At 66.9% G+C, this 17,444-nt stretch overlaps 2 protein-coding genes across 6 annotated transcripts in view; one reads left to right on the forward strand and one right to left on the reverse strand.

Annotated features, from left to right (window-relative positions):
* GPSM1 (G protein signaling modulator 1) overlaps positions 1-14,361 on the forward strand; it is a 31,429-nt gene extending 17,068 nt beyond the window's left edge. For 3 of the 5 annotated variants that reach the window (XM_029203689.1, XM_029203691.1, XM_029203690.1), the window contains exons 10-13: positions 2,897-2,967; positions 3,814-3,993; positions 9,919-10,075; positions 10,444-11,768. In XM_029203689.1, the coding sequence (XP_029059522.1) occupies positions 2,897-2,967; positions 3,814-3,993; positions 9,919-10,075; positions 10,444-11,543 (1,508 nt within the window). In that variant the 3' untranslated portion in view covers positions 11,544-11,768. Of the gene's footprint in view, positions 1-2,896; positions 2,968-3,813; positions 3,994-9,918; positions 10,076-10,443 lie in introns of all 5 variants that reach the window. The other 2 variants (XM_029203692.1, XM_029203694.1) reach the window with 1 other exon arrangement.
* Positions 14,362-15,640: 1,279 nt separating this feature from the next.
* Positions 15,641-17,347, reverse strand: DNLZ (DNL-type zinc finger). The gene is made up of 3 exons (XM_029203347.1): positions 17,123-17,347; positions 16,672-16,811; positions 15,641-15,904 (listed from the first exon to the last, which is right to left on the reverse strand). The coding sequence occupies exons 1-3, from the start codon at positions 17,321-17,323 to the stop codon at positions 15,736-15,738; spliced, it is 510 nt and encodes a 169-aa protein (XP_029059180.1). The 5' UTR covers positions 17,324-17,347; the 3' UTR covers positions 15,641-15,735.
* Positions 17,348-17,444: the final 97 nt, after the last annotated feature.

Consider the following 17,444-nt stretch of genomic DNA (forward strand, 5'->3'; position numbering starts at 1 on the left):
CATTCCACCATCCTTAAAGCACCTACCGCACGCTAAGCCCTGTCCGAGCTCTAGGGCCACAGCACTGATAAATGACACATGCGCGGAAAGAGAATCACATGTTACAGGTGCTTTGGGGGCTGGTCAGGAAAGTTGGGTGGGGCAGGATGTAGCCATAAATACAGCAGCGGGTGGCAGCTCGAGCCCCGTAACAAAACTCCACAGACTGGGTGGCTTAAACCATGGACATTTATTTCTCACAGTTCTGGGGGCTGGATGTTCAAGAGCAGGGTGCCAGCATGGCGGGGTTCTGTGAGGGCCTCTTGATTTACAGATGGGGTGGGTGGGGTGTGGGGGGAAGAGAGCGAAGGAGCTCTCTGGTCTCATGTGGGCACTGATCCCATTGTGAGGGCCCCACCCTCATGACCTCAGCCAACCTTAATCATGTCCCCAGGCCCCACCTGCTGTACCATCACATTGGGGTTTGGGGCTTCGACATATGAAATCTGGGAGGATGCAGAATACTCAATCTATAAGCGACATTTGAGTGAAGACTTGAAGGAGTGGAGGGAGGGAGCCCTGAGCCTGAGAAGGAACCGCAGTCCTAGCGGAGGGAACAGCCGTGCAAGGGCCCTGAGGCAGGAGGGATCCCGCCGGGGAGGAGCCGTGGGCCCTTGTGTAAGCCCCACCCTCACAGCAGAGGGGCCCTTGCAGGTCCAGCGGCAGAGGAAGATCTAACCCAGATCCTTGGGGCATCTCTCTGGCCCCTGCGGGGCAAAGGAGGCAGTGGGGCTCGGGGGCTTGGATTCTGGGTCGGCTCTGAAGGTGGAGCCGCCAGGAGTAGGGAGTGGACATGAGGTAGGAGGCCGGGGGGCACCAGGCCGGGCAGCTGGAAACCAGTGGGTTGGGACAGAGTGTGTCGAGACACCTGGTGGGGACAGAGGATGACGAGGGTGCCGCACAGGCCAGGCGTGGTGCGCAGTCCTGGGGAAGTTTCCAGGCCTGACTCTCGGGCGGGCGGGGCAGGAAGCCAGCCAGTGGTGCCTGAATGCTCCCAGTCAGGGCGGGCTCAGCTCAGGGGCTGCTGGAAGCGCTGGGTTTGGAACACACTCTCCAGACAGAGGATGCATTTAGCCAGGCCCGGAGGGCCTTCCGCCCGCTGTCCACATGGGCCGGGAGGGACCCGCCCCCGCCCCCGCCCCCGGCCCAGCCCGCCCCCGCCCTACAGCCGGGCGCGGGCTGCATCTCAGAGGGACCTTTCATGGTGGAGGGCCAGGCGGGGCGGGGCCCAGTGGACAGGGTCGGGCAGCGAGCGGGGCCCCTCGCTGGGGCGGCAGGAGACGGAGCAGGGCTGTTGCAGGCCGGGGGTGGGGTGGGGTAAGGGCCGCCAGGCATGGGGTCCCCAGTCCTTTGGTTCGGGGCCAGTTCCTTCGTTTCCTCCTCAGAGCTGCCTTCCTCGTGCCGCTGGGGGTGGGCGGGGGGACCCGACCCGACCTCCTCTGCTCCTCTCCTTCACCTGTGGGTGGGCCGTGTGCCCCGAGGCTGCGCCCCTCTGGCTCGGGGCCTGGCAGAAGCCTGCCAGCCAGGGGCTGTTTTCTTCGGGGTGGAGGGGGCAGCGGCAGGCCCGCACGACCACCACGGCCAAGCAGTGGGGACAGGGGGCCGTCAGCTGGCCTAGTCCTGGGGGAACGCTTCCAGGAGCTGCCCGGCTGGCACCTGGTCGGGCCGCTGTGGCCACTCCTTCCCCAGCTCCCAGGACAGCGATCGCCGACGCCCCTCTGAGGATCACTGCATCCCCACCTCGGACTGGCACGTTTCTCGGCCTTAGGAGGGCAGGGGGACGGCATGTGGCTTGCTCAGGGCCTGGGGCCAGGACAGGGAGGAGAGCATGGCCGCCCTCACCAGCCGCTGCAGGCCACCTGCCCAGTTAGTTCTTGTGAAGCTCTGCATGTTTGGTTTGGGCCGGTCTGAACGACCGAGCGCCAGAGCCGGCTCCCTTCTGGGGACCGTGTCCCAGGCAGCGGGTGTGGGCCCAGAACCCAGGCCAGGCTTGGGGTCGGGGGCCGGGTGGAGGACTCCCCGCCCACCCCTCGAGGCCGCTTGCTGTGGCGCGTGCGCCTGGCCGCAGCAAGGGGCTAGACAGGGCGGGCTCTGGGTCTGGCTCCCCACGCTGCACCGCAGGCATGCACAGAGCAGCTTAGCTTCACGAGCGGAGCCGTGGGCGGCGGGCACTGGCCGTGGGGATGGAGAGCAAACCATTGCATCCACGGCTGCAGCTTGCTGGGCGCCCGAGACGCGCCAGGGGCCATGAGATGCTTTCCAGTCCCCCTGCGCTGCGGGCAGTGTGTCCGCCAGTACCATCTGACGGGGGCGTCGGGGGGGGCGTGGAGGGGGCTGAGCTCCGCAGGGTGAGTGACTGGTCCAAGGCCAGTGGTGCCGAGACGCGACCCCCAGGGTGTCCACTGGTGCCGGAGGCCTCGGTCACTTTGCCCACTGTGCTTCCTGGCCTCGCCAGGCCCAGCCCTCAGAGGAGAGTTCACTCAGCCCGCCCCCCCCCCCCCCCGGAGGACCTGGGCTGCCCTGGTGTGGGCGGGGTGAGGGTGTGCGGGCACAGGGTGTGGGGAGCAGCTGAGCCAAGGCTGAGGCCCGGGGCTGTGTAGACGCAGGAAGTGTATCTGAGGAGAGGGAACGGTGGAGGCAAAGGCGAGCGGGGAAGAGCCGGACCCAGAGCTCGGGAGCTGAGCTAACGGGAGCCCCTATTTGGTCGGCCCCACCTGGACGCCCGCGTGCTTGTCCTGTCGGGGGTGCGGCGCTCGTGCAGACACCACATTGGCCCCCACGTGGGCTGGGAGGTGGGAAGCTCGCGATCCTCGAGGCCCGGGGCTGGCGCCGGCTGACTGGGCCTGCTGCCTTGCAGGGGCCAGGCCCAAGAGGACACAGAGGCTGAGCGCGGAAACCTGGGACCTGCTGAGGCTCCCCCTGGAGCGGGTGAGTGGGGCTCAGGGCGGGCGGCCGGGGGCACGTGGGGCAGGTGGCAGCCAAGCGACAGCCGCCTACAGTTAGAAGCAGAGCGTGGGCAGCGGGATAACGAGGCTGGCGCGGTGTTTGCTGAGCTGCCAGCACCTGCCAGGGTTCCTGTCTGCGTCATGTCCCTGCCAGGGGCGACAGATGTGCCCCGTGCGGCCCAGGACCCTGGATGGGCCATGTGCCCAGAGAGGGCCCCAGGAGACCCCGCAGCACCGGGGGCTGCTCCCTTGCCTCTCACCGTGGTCCCGCCACCCAGGCCCCCGGCTCCTTACATGTTGTAGACTCCCAGCATCCTGGCTGGTCCCCATTCCCGTCTGCTCCCTCCTCACTCGGACTCTTCTCCAGGGGGAAGCAGAGCTGTTATGGGTGGAGCAGCGGGGGCTTGACAAACCCCAAACAGATTAGGGGGCCCTGGGGCCACTCTGTACCTGCCAGGGTGGGTGCTGTGTGGCCCAGGAGCAGTGGCCTGACATCTCGGAGCCTCCAGTCCCTCCAGTGTACACTGGGTTCAGTTGTGGACAGCCACGGGGACCCACTGTGGGGACAAGGCTCAGGGCCGCCCATAGTCACCCATCGCTTAGTGTGGGCAGGTGGACGTTTGGGGTGGTCAGAGCCCCTCCGGTCCCCGCCCCGCCTCTCCCTGCCCCCAGGCTGCTGGCAGCTCCCTCTTCCTCGGGCCCCGGAGCACCTCCGTGTGGGTCAGTGAAACGGGGCTGACTGCATCTGCTCAGCCCCTCTTGGGGTCCTGGGCTGGGGGGCGTTGGCGGCCCGGCCCCCTCCCACGCCCGTGCTTCCCCCCCTCCCCAGGAGCAGAATGGAGACAGCCACCACGCGGGGGACTGGCGGGGGCCGGGCAGGGACTTGCTCCCCGCTCCCGTGAGGAGCAGGAAGTACCAGGAAGGGCCGGACGCTGCTGAGAGGAGGCTGCGGGAGGGTGGCCACTCCCCACTGGACAGCGCGGACGTCCGGGTGCAGGTGCCTCGCACGGTAGGCGACTTCTCCCCAGGGGCCCACAGGGAGCCGCGAGGGGCTCCACTGCCCATCCTGCACAGCATCCTACACGGCCCACCTGGAAGCTGGGCCAGGCCTCTCCAGGGAGCTGAGGTCATGGCCCTGGGCTGTCCCCTGGGACCTGGTGGGCACAGGGCCTGCTGAAAGCCCGGGGCACCCCGGGCAGGGACAGGGTTTACTCGTCAGCCGGACGGGAGGCCTCGTGCTGGTGGTGGTGGGGCAACAGGCAGCCCAGGAAGGGTCTGCAGGACAGCTTGGGGGTGCAGCTCAGGTCCTCAGGCCCAGCCAGCAGCCTCGTCCTGGGGACACAGTGTACAGACGTAGACAGACAGACGGGGTCTGGTGGACAGATGAGTGGGGATGGACAGCTGAGGGGTGGGTGGACTAGTGATCGAGTAGACGGACAGGTGGGGGATGGAGGGACGCACCTGGCCTCTTGCTGCCTGGCAGGTGTCGCACGGTGCCCAGGAGCCTGGCTGGCTTCTCCAGGCTCTCAGGAGCAGGTCAGGCACGGGGGGCACAGAGGGGCATGTGCCCGGCCACGCCCAGGTCAGAGGTCAGCCTGGAGCCAGCCCCCATGCACAGAGCACCTGCGCCCAAGCCTCCGAGAATCAGTCGGAAAAGAGTTCCCTCCAAGGGTTTCATCAGCACCTTCCCCGCCTTCGAGGGGCGCGGGTGCCGTGCGGGGTATTCTTAGCCCCAAACGGCTGCTTTGCACCCGTCTTCCCGTGAGCCTGGGGCAGCCTCCGCTGACCCCATTTGACCCCAGCCCCACTGGATGGGCCAGAGGATGGCCAGAGTCTGTGTCCGGGGAGTGGGGTGAGCGGGGGAGGGCACAGGGGCCTGGGGAGGGGGACGGGATCCCTGCTCGGGGCAGGAGGCCCCGTCAGGCCCCTCCCTGACCCTGAGCCCAGGCAGTGCAAGGGCCCAGGCAGTGCAAGGGTGTTGCCACCAGCACAGCGGGGGCTGCGGGATCTGAGGAGGGTGGCTGGGTGTGGTCTGAGGGGCCGGGCATGGGGAGCAGGGCTGGGCCGGCCCCAAAGGTCAGGGGGTGTCTTGGAGTCGGCCCAGCCAGAGAGGGTCTGGGCAGGGAAGGACCCCTGCCAGGGCACTGGGGAGCCACAGTGGGCTCTGGAGTAGGAAAGGCCTGCCCAAGGCCGAGCAGAGGCCTGGCCTGTGCTCATGGCCCCCACCGCCCGGCTTCACCCAAGACCATACTTACTAGGTGACGGCGGCGTCCATACCCACACCCCGTTGTTCATGCTGTGAAACGGGGGCTGAGCGAGGGGGGCAGCGCCTGCACCCCAGCTGCCTAGCCCCGCCCCCCGCCCCGCCCGACAGCAGGGGGTGCAGAGAGACTTGTCTTTCTGATTCTCTCGCATCCCTAAGCCACACCAGCCTCCCCGCACGAGGGCTGTCTTGGAAGGCTTCCCAAAGAGGTGACCGAGGCAAAGCCGTACACCCCACCTCCCATCTGGGGGCCTCAGAGCCTTGGGCCCCAGAGGCGGGGCCCGGGGAGGTGAGCCAGGCCCCCCCCCCGACACACTGCGGCTGCCACGGGCGGAGACCAGCGCTGCGAGAGCCCCTGCCTGTCCCGTCTGGGAGCTCTGGCCCAGCCGCGTCCCTGTAGCTGCAGTTCCGGGACCTCTTCTGCCAAATAGACGGCAGTCAAGGCTCAGGCTTGCCACGTGTGCCTCGTTTACAGCAGCCCTAAGGGGGAAACCAAGGCTCAGGGTAGAAGGAAATGGCTTAAGGGCGTCCAGCTAGGAACGGTAGGGCTGGGCTTCCTAGGCCAGGGTCAGCTCCTGGCACCCACAGGTCGGCCCCCAAAGAGAACACGTCAAGGTGTCGGGCCATGGTGGTGTCTTTGGAGAAAGTTCCTACGACAGGGTTCTGAGCCTGGACCCCGCTGGTGGGCTGAGGCCCCGTGCCCACCCAGGCAGCCGACAGGAGGCGTCCTCAGAGGGCCAGTCCCAGGCTGCTGGTGGTGGCCGTCTGTCCCCAGGGCTGTAATGGAAGGGGCCGGCAGCTCTGAACCCACTACAGAAGGGGCAGGACAGAGCGGGCCCTAGGAGGGGCCTCTGGTGTCCTCGTCCTGTCCTCACCTCTCTTGCCGGGACTACCCAGGTGCCTCGGGTGGTCGGCCCCTGCTGGCTCCAGGGCCGGGCTGACGCTGACTCCACGACCTCCCGGAGCAGGAAAGGGACACCCAGGCGGCGGCAGGAGGCCAGGGAGGGCACTGCAGCCGAGGGGCTTTGGTCTGGGGCCAGGCAGAAGCCAAGGGGGCTACTGTGTGGTGCTGCGGCGCTGCAGGGGTAAGGGTGTCAGGCCACGCGACCATCGAGGCCCAGAATGGGAAAGGACACCGACCCGTCCGGCTCCTCTCCGGGCTGGGCAGGAGGCCGGGGCTGCTCTCAGAGAGAAAGTGCTCCCCAGACAGGTTTCACCCCCTCGCCCTGCTGCTGTGACTGCCCACAGGCTCTGTGCTCAGGGAAATCCATCTCCGAGTGTTTACGGAGTGTGTGTGCAGTGCGTGCGTGCGCGGCACGGGTGGGCGGGGACGGGGAGGGGCCCTCACCCTGGGTCCTATTTAAGCATCAAGCTAACAGAGCCAGTGGGTCTCTGCGGTGAGGCAGCACCAGGCACTGCAGGCAGGGCAGTGGCACAGGGGCCTTGGCGTCCTGCCTGGGCTCCACGTGGCCCAGCACCCAAATGCACTTGGCTGCTGGCGGACAGGGCTGCGGATCCGGGTGAGTGGGGGTCCCTAACACGGCTGGAGGCTCATGGCCTGTCGGAGCTGGACTTAGGCTACAGAGTGCTCCTCCTGGGGGGCCGGGGCGGGTGGATGGTCAGCCGGCGGGCAAGCAGTCAGCTTCCCGGCAGCCTCCCCCGGGCCAGTTCAGTGGGGGTGAGTCCCGTGTGTTGACCCGTACTCACCTGCCTTCGGACGTCCCCGTCCTGGGCAGCTCGGGAGCCAGGGCAGCTGCAGCCCTGGGGAACTGGCCAGGCCGGCTGGAGGGGACAGCCGGGCCTGGCGGATGGGAGAGTTTGCACGACCAGGGCTGGCTCCTTCTTCCCGGGGAGAAGATGGGCTGAAACCTCTGCCGTGGGGCTGGAGTGAGCCTCAAGGAGTTCTGATCTCCAGGCGGAGGGAGCCCGAGTCAGGCAGAGGAGGGGGGAGGGAGCATGGGGTGGCCTCCAGGTCCCCTGAACGTGTCCTCCTGGGATTCAGGCCGGTGTCCTGAGCGAGGGGCGTGGGCCTCCCCCTGTGCCTGTGGTCCCAGGCCAGCAGTGCCCTGCATGAGGGGGTGCCCACCCTTCACAGGTGGCTCCGGGCTCGGGGAGGGTGAGAGCTGCCAGGCCCCGGGCCAGTCCCAGGTCTCAGGCTGGGATGGCTGTGGCGCAATGCCTCGGGAGCCTGTCTGGACGACCGAGGCGGGGCCCTCAGCCCAGACCTGGCCACGGTGGTGATGGCACCGTGAGAGGCCTACAGCAAACCTCCCTCTCCTTCAGGTGCCTCTCTTGAGCCCGAGTTGCAGCCCAGGGGAGGCTGGAGGAGTGTTGGGGACACGTGCGTCCAGTGAAGTGGGACCCCCGGGTCACACCTTTCCTGGGAGGGGCCTGGCTCCATTCACCTGGCCCATGGTTCACCTGGGAGATCCCAGCTGGGGCCAGATGCTGGGCTGGGGGCGGGAGCAACAGCTCCCCCTGCAGTGGGGTGGTGCTGTGCTCACCCCACACCTGGTGGAGCCGGGGGCCCCCAGCCTGTGAGCAGAGCCCACGAGCGCCTGGGGGAGGCACCTCTCCGTAGACCCCACCTTGACGCTGGTCCCCAGCCACTCTGCCGGGCCTGCAGGTCCCCAGGAGGCCCGGACTAGGTGCAGCCCCCTGGCCAAGGCCCCTATGGGCCCCTGAGCACCGGCTCTCCCTTTCCTCCAGGTTTCCTGGGCACCACAGGAGAGCAAAGCCCTCAGGGGTGGATTTTGAACCCCCCGGCTCCAGCCTTGGCTCTGGGCCCGCCCTGGCCAGGCAGGGGGTGGGGAGGTGCGACCCAAGAGCCTGAGCCCGGTGGGGTCTCCTCTGAGCTGCCACCTGCCGGCATAGGTCGGTGGGACCACCCGCTCGGCTGCCCCTCCCTGCCCACGTCGGCCAGCGGGTCCTCCCGGCCTTCGGACGCCTCACCGCCCCACGGCCTGAGCCCAGCTCGAAGCAGCCCTCACTCTGCTCTGGGAGCCCAGGCTGGGCCAGCTTCCAGGGCCCCAGTCTCCTCTGTGAAACGGGCTGGTGTTGGGTTGTCAGGGGCTCTGGGGGTCACGCATTTCAGGCAGGGCTCTGAGCGACGAGGCGGCCGCCAGCCAGCCAGCCAGGAGATGCACGGGCCAGGGCTGGGCGGGGGGGGCCAGGGCTGGGCGGGGGGGGGCCAGCTTCTCAGGGGGGAGGGAGTGGGGTGCAGATTAGCACCCACAGTGTCCTCTGGAAGCCACTCCATCCAGTCGTCAGCCCGCAGGGCCCTGGACCAGGCTTGGTGAGGCTGGCGCTGGGGGTGGGCCTGCTCTGGTCCTGCCCTCTGGGCAGCCCCTGAGAGACCACGCCCTCCATGGAGGTGTGAACTGAGGCCACCCTGCCCGTTGGGACTCAGCCTGACCCAGGGACCTGGTCTCACCCTATCCCACCCACTGCCTCAGAACTGCGGCCCCTCCCCCCATTCTGACCCAGCAGTGGGACTTGCCCGGGTCAGCTGGCTTAGTCCAAGGTCAGCCCTCCCCGTTGCCCAGGCTGCCCACTTAATGTAACTTTTTCTTTTTTAATTTATTTTATTTTTCTGGCTGCGTTGGGTCTTCGTTGCTGCACACGGGCTTTCTCCGGTTGCGGCGAGCGGGGGCCACTCTTCACTGTGGTGTGCGGGCTTCTCATTGCGATGGCTACTCTTGCTGCGGAGCACGGGCTCTAGGCGCGCAGGCTTCAGTACTTGTGGCTCGTGGGCTCAGTAGTTGTGGCACACGGGCTCAGCAGCTGTGGCTTGCGGGCTCTAGAGCACAGACTCAATAGTTGTGGTGCATGGGCTTAGTTGCTCCGTGGCATGTGGGATCTTCCCGGACCAGGGCTCAAACCCACGTCCCCTGCACTGGCAGGCAGATTCTCAACCACTGCGCCACCAGGGAAGCCCCCAGGCTGCACACTTATGCTCACTGAGGGCATCTTTCAGAGCCCCTGTGGTCCAACCACCAACCCAGGGCCCCCAGCCTGGCGTCCTGGCTCTCCCCAGCCACCCAGAGCAGACCCTGGCCCACCACACTCCCGCCTCAGCCAGCACGCGGAGGGAGGGGCTGGGGGATGAGAGCGCTGTCTCTAGCCTGGCCCGCGCGCATCTGCTGTCCTCTGGGGACCTTATAAAACTGTCCAAACCCCACAAGGGGTGGGACTGGGAACACAGAAGCCCTCACCTTCCCCAGTTCGGGCTCCTTGCCTTTGGTGGTATGACCTGACATTGCTGGCACCTCTGGGTCCAGCATCACCGCAGCCAGGGCCCTGGCACCGGCCACTTGCAGTGTGCATAACGAGCTGCCAAGGGGCCTAGTCACTCACTCGTTTATTTGTTTAGCAGACACTGGTGAGCACTGTGCTGGGTGCTGGGGCTCCAGAGGTGCACAGGCATGGGTGGCACTCACTGCAGGCAGCTGACACAAGTGCTCAGTAGGGGCCCCCGGGGGGCACCAGGGAGCGGGGGGGCAGTGGTGGTGCTGGGAGCAGGAGGGGCGGGTGGGGGAGGAGGGTCCTGACCTCGGCCCAAGCCGAGCAGCCACTCAGCTGTGTCCGGGGGTCTGTGAGGGGCTGGTGACCACAGCAGGGCCACCTGTGGCTGGCCTAGAGCCAGCACTGACTGCCCGTCCCGCCCCCCAGAGCATCCCCCGGGCCCCATCCTCCGACGAGGAGTGCTTCTTTGACCTGCTGAGCAAGTTCCAGAGCAGCCGCATGGATGACCAGCGCTGTCCCCTGGAGGAGGGTCAGCCCGCAGCCGCTGAAGCCACGGCCGCCCCCACCCTGGAGGAGAGGATTGGTGAGCCCGCGGGGGCCGGGGCCGGTCCCCTCCCTCCGCTGCAGTGTTCCGAGGGCGGGGCGGACCAGCTGCGAAGTGCCCCCTGTCACCGTGAGCCCCGTGTTCCCACCTTGCCCGAAGCTGCATCCCAGAAAACGTGTAATCAACCCACCCTCCGGAACACACCGTGTCAGGGCGCAGCGGTCTCGGAGCGGGTGTGGGAAGCCAGGCTCTCTGCTCTGTCACCCCCTGGAGGCCCTCAAGGCGGGCGTCGGGCCCACGGCAGGAGCGGCTGAGAGCAGCTGGGGTTTGGGGTTGGCAGAGAGGCTGCTGGGGGCACAGTGGGCTAGGTCCTTGCCTACCCGGGCCTGACCCCCTGTGCCCCGCAGGCCAGCCCTCGCTGACAGCCTCCCCCCAGACCGAGGAGTTCTTCGACCTCATCGCCAGCTCCCAGAGCCGCCGCCTGGACGACCAGCGGGCCAGCGTGGGCAGCCTGCCCGGGCTGCGCATCACCCATAACAACCTGGGCCACCTGCGTGGTGACGGGGACCCCCAGGAGCCGGGGGACGAGTTCTTCAACATGCTTATCAAGTGCCAGGTGGGCTCCGCCACCCTCCTCCCGCCTGCCCCCCAGGCCCCTCGGCCCCGGTTAGCTCAGGGCCCCTCCCCGGGAGGCTCCACACAGGGCCTGGGCCCTCCGTCTCAGGGTGCGTCATGTGGGACTGGACCCCAGGCTGGCTCAGCCAGTGTCTCTGAGTGCCCGTGGGTGCTCAGACCCATGGGGCTCCTCCTGGGCCCCCTGAGTAGGTCACCCCAGGACATCCTCAGGCTGGCCCCTCCCTACAGCGCAGGAGCCTGGAGCCGGGCGCGTCACCGGGTATTCCTCCAGCCTTCCACATTCAGATGGAGAAAACCGACAGCCAGGCGGCACCCCCAGAGTGCAGAGGGCAGGAGGGGTCTGGCCGACACCATGGGGTGCAGCCACCCACCAGTCTGGGTGGGGCAGAACTGCAGGTGGAGTTTCAGGGTCAGGAAACCCTCAGTGAAATGGCTGGGGAGGGGGCAGCCTCATAGCCCCCCCGTGCAGGAACCTGGAAGGTTTCCAGATGTGACATTCCTTCCCACGGAGGAGAGGAAAGTGCAACTCTGGGAGAGTCCAACGAGCCTCAAAAGCAGCCCCTACCGAGAACCCCCGCCCACACGCACGCACGCCCCACAGGCTATGCCGGCTCCCGGCCCCCTGACCCGAGGGGGCCCTGGGAGGCTCGGCACCACCAGCTCCGGGAGCTGCAGCCCCGTCCTGTCCCTGGGGCTCGTGAACACACCACGGTCTGGCGGCCTTGGGAGCAGGCCTGGGAGGCTACCACAGCAGCTCGCCCGCCGGGTAGGCCGTTCTCGGGGTCAGGGCTCCCAGCTGTGCCCTGGAGCTGATTCCCAGGGAGGCCCTCCTGAGTTGGCACTGCTGCCGAGTTGTCCCTGGGGCCTCTGAGCGCCGGGCCCAGGCGCTGGGCTGGGCCCTCCAAGGCCTGGGGAAGCGAGGCCGCCGACCCACGTGTCCATGTCTGCCCAGTCCTCCAGGATCGACGACCAGCGCTGCCCGCCACCGGACGTGCTGCCCCGTGGCCCCACCATGCCCGACGAGGACTTCTTCAGCCTCATCCAGAGGGTCCAGGCCAAGCGGATGGACGAGCAGCGGGTGGACCTTGCTGGGAGCCCGGAGCAGGAGGTGGGCGGACCCCCCGAGCCCCGGCAGCAGTGCCAGCCCGGCGCCAGCTAAGGCCTCGCACCCACAGCCGGGCCCGCCCCACCCCCGCTCCTGGACCGGGGCGGCGGCCCGGGGGAGCTCACAAATGTCCAGGATGCCCACAGCACCCCGCGTGAAGCCAAATCCTCCCGAGGCCACAGCTGAGGGCAGGCTCTGAGCCACCCAGCCCATCTCACTGAGCCGGACACTGGGCACGCGGCCCCCTTGGCGTCCCCTCCCCAGGGCAACTGGCTCGGGCCAGGGCCCACTCCTGTCCTGCGCCGGCCCCTTGCGGTAGGTACGAAGCTTCCTGCAGGCCTGCCCCACCCAGCCCTGCCCTCGCCCCGCCCCTGCCCCAGGCCGGGCCTTCAGCATGTCGGCCCCAAAGCCCGGTGCTGTCCAGACCTCCACGCTCCCGCCCTGCCCCCCGCCCGGCCAAATGTGAAAACCCCGCTGACCCCCAACCCCCAAAGGTGTCTCTGAAGCCTCTTCTCTGGGGCCACCAGCGGCACGGGCGTTTCTGTCCTCCTGAAGCCGGCCTCACCCCTGGGGAGGGTCCCCTCCCAGCCCCTCTCCCCTCCCTCCTACCCGGCCTGGAGGAGGAGGCCAGTCCCAGGAAGCCTGTAGCCTGCCAGGCAGTGGAGGCAGTGGCTCCTACGTGGGGTCCCCAGCCCCACCAGGCACGTGCTCCTGAGCCGGCAGGGCGGGGAGGGAAGGGGGTGAGCTCCACATTCCTCAGCTCCAAGCCCAGGAACTGAGCCGGCCCGGTTCTGGGAATACCAGCTGGTAGGGGTCTGCACCCTGACCATGCCAGGGTGGGCGGCAGGTGCGAGGGCTCCAGCTCTGTGGCCGTGGTGAGCACCCAGCCCTCAACCCCACCGTGGGGCGAGATGACATCACGCCTTCTCCCGTAGGGTGAGTCGGCCCTCGGGATTGGGCAGGAGACAGGCCTCTGGGGAGACCGTGGCCGGCGCCCTTGCCCAGAACCCCCCATCTCAGCCCGCCTCCCGTAGGGCCCACCTCCAGCTCTCCTGGAGCGTCCCTGGGTCGAGCCGCAGCCCCACGGCCCCCAGGCGGCCCTCCTCTTGCGTGGCGCCTCACCCAGCCCCAGGTCCCGCCCTCTGAGCTTGGGGAGGCCGCCGGGCCCCCGCCCCTCGGTACAGTACAGCCCGGGGCGCTCTGGGCGGAGGGGCCCCCGAGGGCGAGGGTAGGGCGGCAGGTGTGGGGTCAGAGGTCAGAGCACAGGCTCCTGCTTGGCCGCCCCACACACCCGAATGTACGTGCGTATTTATTGCTCACACGTGTGTTTGCCATGTTGTCAAGGGGTCCTTTCCAACCCAAGAGGTACACTTGTTCTTCTGTTTTTCCTGAAAAAAATAAAGTCTGCCAAGCAAAAGCTGTCATGTCAGGATGAGGGCTGGCACAGGTGCTGGTGCTTTCAGAGGCCCAGTGACTCCTTCACCTGGGTGAGCAAGCCTGCACCGTGCCAAGGGCCTGGGGCCGGGGAGCAGCGCCCTCCTGCCCCCCAGGCTGGCCCTGCTCCCGCCCACCCCCGCACACGGGCTCGGTCCCTGCTGCGTTTATGGGGGGGCGGGGCTAGGGCTCAGAGGGGTGAAGCGGCAATCCCAGGGACACGCAGCCGGTGAGGGTGCTGGTGTAGGAGCCCAAGTGTCCTCCAAAGCCCACACCTCAGCCCTGAGCCCCACGTTCCCCTCCCAGAGGAGCTCTGGTGCCGAGACGAGGCTGCCGGAAGGCGTGGAGTGCGGTGTGGGGCAGCGCCCAGCGGGGCACAGGGAACCCCAGGCCTCCCTACCGAGCCTGCCATCCTGCAGCCTCTCTTGGGTGAGGTAAAGAAAAGGGAGGGTGGTTGAGAACAAGGCCCATACGGGGAAGGGTAGAGCCCCCAACCCCCGACCCCGGAGAGTTCTCAGTGCTCCGGGAAATATTGCGGGGCACCGTGCCTCTCAGCGGCTCACAGCCAGGCCAGGACGCTAAAGGCTCTGAGAAGTCCTGCAGGAAGAAGTTTGTTTGATGTCCTCGAACCCAGCATTGCCCATCAAGCTGTCCTCAGAAGACTACACTTGGGGACGTGCTGTCACAGGACCACAGGAGGTTGGCCCAGATACCCTAATCTGGCCGTCTGGAGAGGGTCCTGGCCAGGAACGAGGGAGGGAAGACAGTTGGGGGGGGGTGGAAAGAGCCAGGGGTACCTTGAGAAGGGACTGGAGATGGACGGCGGCTGGGCGGGGGCCACTCGGGGAGGCACCAGGGTTGGTCAGGAGGCAGGGGAGGAAAAGTGGGCCGGAGCCTTTCCTGTGGTTTCTGTGGGAAGAAACAGTGAGGCAGGGCCAGCAGGCCTGCTCGGCCGGTGAGAAGGTCTTCAGTGGCTCTGGGTAGAGGGGCTGCCCGAGTCGTCCGGAACCTGCCCTGGGTGCACTCGCCCAGCCGTGTCCAGGAACTGACCAGCTCTCCAGGGTCAGAGGGCCCAGATGTCAAAACGTCAGAAAGCAGACAATAAAAAGATGTGGCGAGCAGCCATGTCCAGACCGCCCACGGAAGGAGGGCTTGGCCTGCGTGGCCCTCCTGGGTCCCCGCTCTGCGTTCTCAGAGTCCGGCCAGCTCCCTGGGCCTCCCCACACCCGGTTCCAACCCTGTGGTGGCAGCGAGGCCCCGCTGCTCTGGTGTTTCAAGGCCAGCGGGTCCCTCGGGGCCTCCGTGGAGGAGCACGCCCGGGGCTGGCTCGTCCGCCATGACTGACTCCGCAAATGTCACAGGAGGCTCTGGGCAGGATAATAGGGGGTTGTTCACCACGGGAAGAACGGGGGGTATTCGAGTTGGAGCACGAGCTGCCGGCGCCTGGAGAACAGTGCCGAGGCCCGTGCTGACGGGGGCGGCCGTCAGGAGCTCGGATCCTGCGGGGATCCTGCGAGATTGTGGCTGGTGATTAATGTTGAAGGTCACACAGCCCAGAACACTTCTGGAAATAAACATGCTTTCATAAACACAGGAACATCCTGAGAAGGCGGTCAAACGAGGTTGGGAGACAAACTGCACAGCCCCGGGGAGGGGGACACTCCGTGGGGCAGGCGGCCCACCACCAGGCCCACAGCAGCCCAGCTCCCACTCCGCTGGCCACCACGGCCGCCTGGCCCGCCTGCAGCCACGGTGAGCAGCTCAGCCTGCTGACTTGGCTTGGCCAGTGGCCAAGGGTCAGGGCTGAGGTTGGCACCGGCTCACCAGTGCCATCCAGGGGGCGTCGAGGAGACGGCAGTCGCCACAGAAGGATCTACGGGGCCTCCTTGTGTCTGGCCAGAGGGACAGGACCCCCGGTGGGGCTTGGGGGTGCTGACCCCACTCCCAGGAAGAACAGTGGCTAACGGGCCATCGAGATCAGGGCCCTGGGACTTCCCTGACCGTCAGTGGTCAAGACTCCCCGCTTCCAGCGCAGGGGTCACGGGTTTGATCCCTGGTTGGGGAACTAAGATCCCACATGCCATGTGGCGTGGCAAAAAACAAAACAAAACATCGGGGCCCTGACACTTGGGGGCGGGGCGGGGCTGAGCCACCCCGTGCCCATCCTGAGTCCCATCTTTCCACCTATACTCCTGACGAGGTGGCGCCGTGAGCATCTCCACCCGCAGACAGGAAGACGAAGGCTCAGAGGGGCAAAGTGACCTGCCCAAGGCCACACAGCCACAGCCAGGAGGGGCTCAGACTCCACATCCAGCCCCTTCCCACTCAGACATGGCCAGCAGCCACAGGAGGCCCTGGCCTGCAGCCTGGAGGGGCTTCTTGTGAGTCATTCTGACTCCAGAACCAGGGATGACACGAGAGCCCCAGGTCCCCGCATCTGCAAGTGATGTTGGTTTATTGATAGAAACAGGCAAGTCCAGAGTGGCTCAGGGCCGGAGCATCCTTCTTGGAGGCACAAGGCAGGTCAGCTGGCCTCTTTGTTGCCAGGGTGGGTGGGATCCTGGTCCTCAGCCCCTTCCATAGCAGTGGTGGATTTGGGGGGCCCCGCAGCCTCTAAAACGAGCTCCAGGGCCCCCTCGCCAGCCACTCGGTGTACCTTCTCCCCTCTGGCCGCCAGGATTTCTTCAATATTCCTGAGAAAGACGGAGGTGCCTTGACACTCCAGGCCCCGAAGCTGTCCTGCATCTTGGTCCCTCGAGGGCACCCTAGGCCAGGCTCGAGTACATGAGTCCCTGTGCTGGTGTGGCATCAGGGCCATGCAGCCAGGAGGCTCCTGACCACTGCCCCCTCCACTGCTCTCCACAAGGTGGTGAGGCTGACCCTGCAGCCCCAGGGCCCTGACCATTCCACCTCACACCCCCACCCCAAGTCTGGTGCAGTCAACCAACCAGTGTCAGCAGAGAACAAGAAAGCTGCATGCTAGGATCCCTGCCCCACAGCAGGCACTCAGGAAGGAGTGCCTAGTAGGGTGAAGGAACCAGAGTGAAAGGCAAGCTGTTGCCTTTAAGAGTCAACCTAGTCTGACACCCTCATTTTAGGGTAGGCCCGTGGCCCTGACATGTAACCAGGTCCTGCCTGCCCCCAGAGGCTGTCAGTGAGGGCAGAAGTCAGGCAGTGAACCAGGCTGAAGGAGCTGATCTAGGGTGGAAGATTTAGCAAGTCAAAACATGTTCCAATCTTGAGCATACTTTTACTAAAAAGTTACTTGTGTTTTATCTGAATTTCAAATTTAACTACATCTCTTGTATTGATAAGGAAGCTGGGCTGGAGATGTGGGCTCTGTAATCCTCATTAGAAGGACGGTGCCCCAGGGAGGTTGGGTGGGGCTCCAGACTCAGGATGGACCAGGCCAGCACTGGAATATAGACCTCTGTCCCCAACCCTTCCCAGGTAGCCTCACCTCTTCCCATACAGGTCCGAGAACCAGCCCAGGTTGTCGGCGATGATGTGGTGGTTCTGGCAGCCGGGGCAGGTCACAATGACCACACCCTGGTGATAGGCGAGCTTGGAGATGTGCTTGGAGGACCTGGTCCCACAGACCTGGTGGAGACTAGGAGGTGAAGCCCTGCTCCCGCCCCGCCCTTCCCAGAAGGACCCGCCCCCTCCCCCCTTGATACCCCCACCACTCCTGGAAGGCCCCGCCCCCGGATTAGCCACACCCCCGCATGCCCCCCGCCCTCTCCCAGAAGGATACGCCCCCCGAGTGATAGCCCCACCCCTCTCCTGGAAGGCCCCGCCCCCTGAGAACAACCTCACACTTCCTCGCCGTCCCGCAGCGCCGTCCTGCGCCAGGCGCAGGTGTGGGCCCGGGCCCGGGCCCGGCCCCGGCCCCGCCCCCGCCACGTGCCCACCTTGCAGGTGTAGACGAGCTGGTAGTGCGCCGGCCCGGGTCCCGGCTCGGAGCTCAAGCGCCGCCAGCCCCAACCCCAGGCCCGCCTTCTCCCCGCGGCCTCCAGGCGGGCCCCGCGCCCCCACAGCCACCTCAGGCCGGGCCCCCGGGGCCGCGCGCAGCTCAACAGTATCGGCAAGAGGCCCAGCGCCGCCCGCACCATGCCGCCCGCCGGCCGCCCCGCGCAGCCGAGACCGCCCCGCCCCGCCCCGCCCCGCCCCGCCCCGCGGAGGCCACACCGCCGCCGTCTCGGAAGCGGGCGCGCGATGGAAGCGGCCCTGCTC

Source organism: Monodon monoceros, unplaced genomic scaffold, assembly GCF_005190385.1.
Source record: "Monodon monoceros isolate NGI ecotype Baffin Bay Population unplaced genomic scaffold, NGI_Narwhal_1 Super_Scaffold_5, whole genome shotgun sequence".
NCBI classification, from domain to species: domain Eukaryota; kingdom Metazoa; phylum Chordata; class Mammalia; order Artiodactyla; family Monodontidae; genus Monodon; species Monodon monoceros.

What these genes read in the sequence shown, in the direction of transcription:
- DNLZ (XM_029203347.1), bottom strand. Translation starts at nt 17,323, where the DNA reads ATGGTGCGGGCGGCGCTGGGCCTCTTGCCGATACTGTTGAGCTGCGCG. An exon ending in AGCTCGTCTACACCTGCAAG is followed by an intron (nt 16,812 to 17,122) that starts GTGGGCACGTGG and finishes AGTCTCCACCAG; the next exon opens with GTCTGTGGGACCAGGTCCTC. An exon ending in TCGGACCTGTATGGGAAGAG is followed by an intron (nt 15,905 to 16,671) that starts GTGAGGCTACCT and finishes CGTCTTTCTCAG; the next exon opens with GAATATTGAAGAAATCCTGG.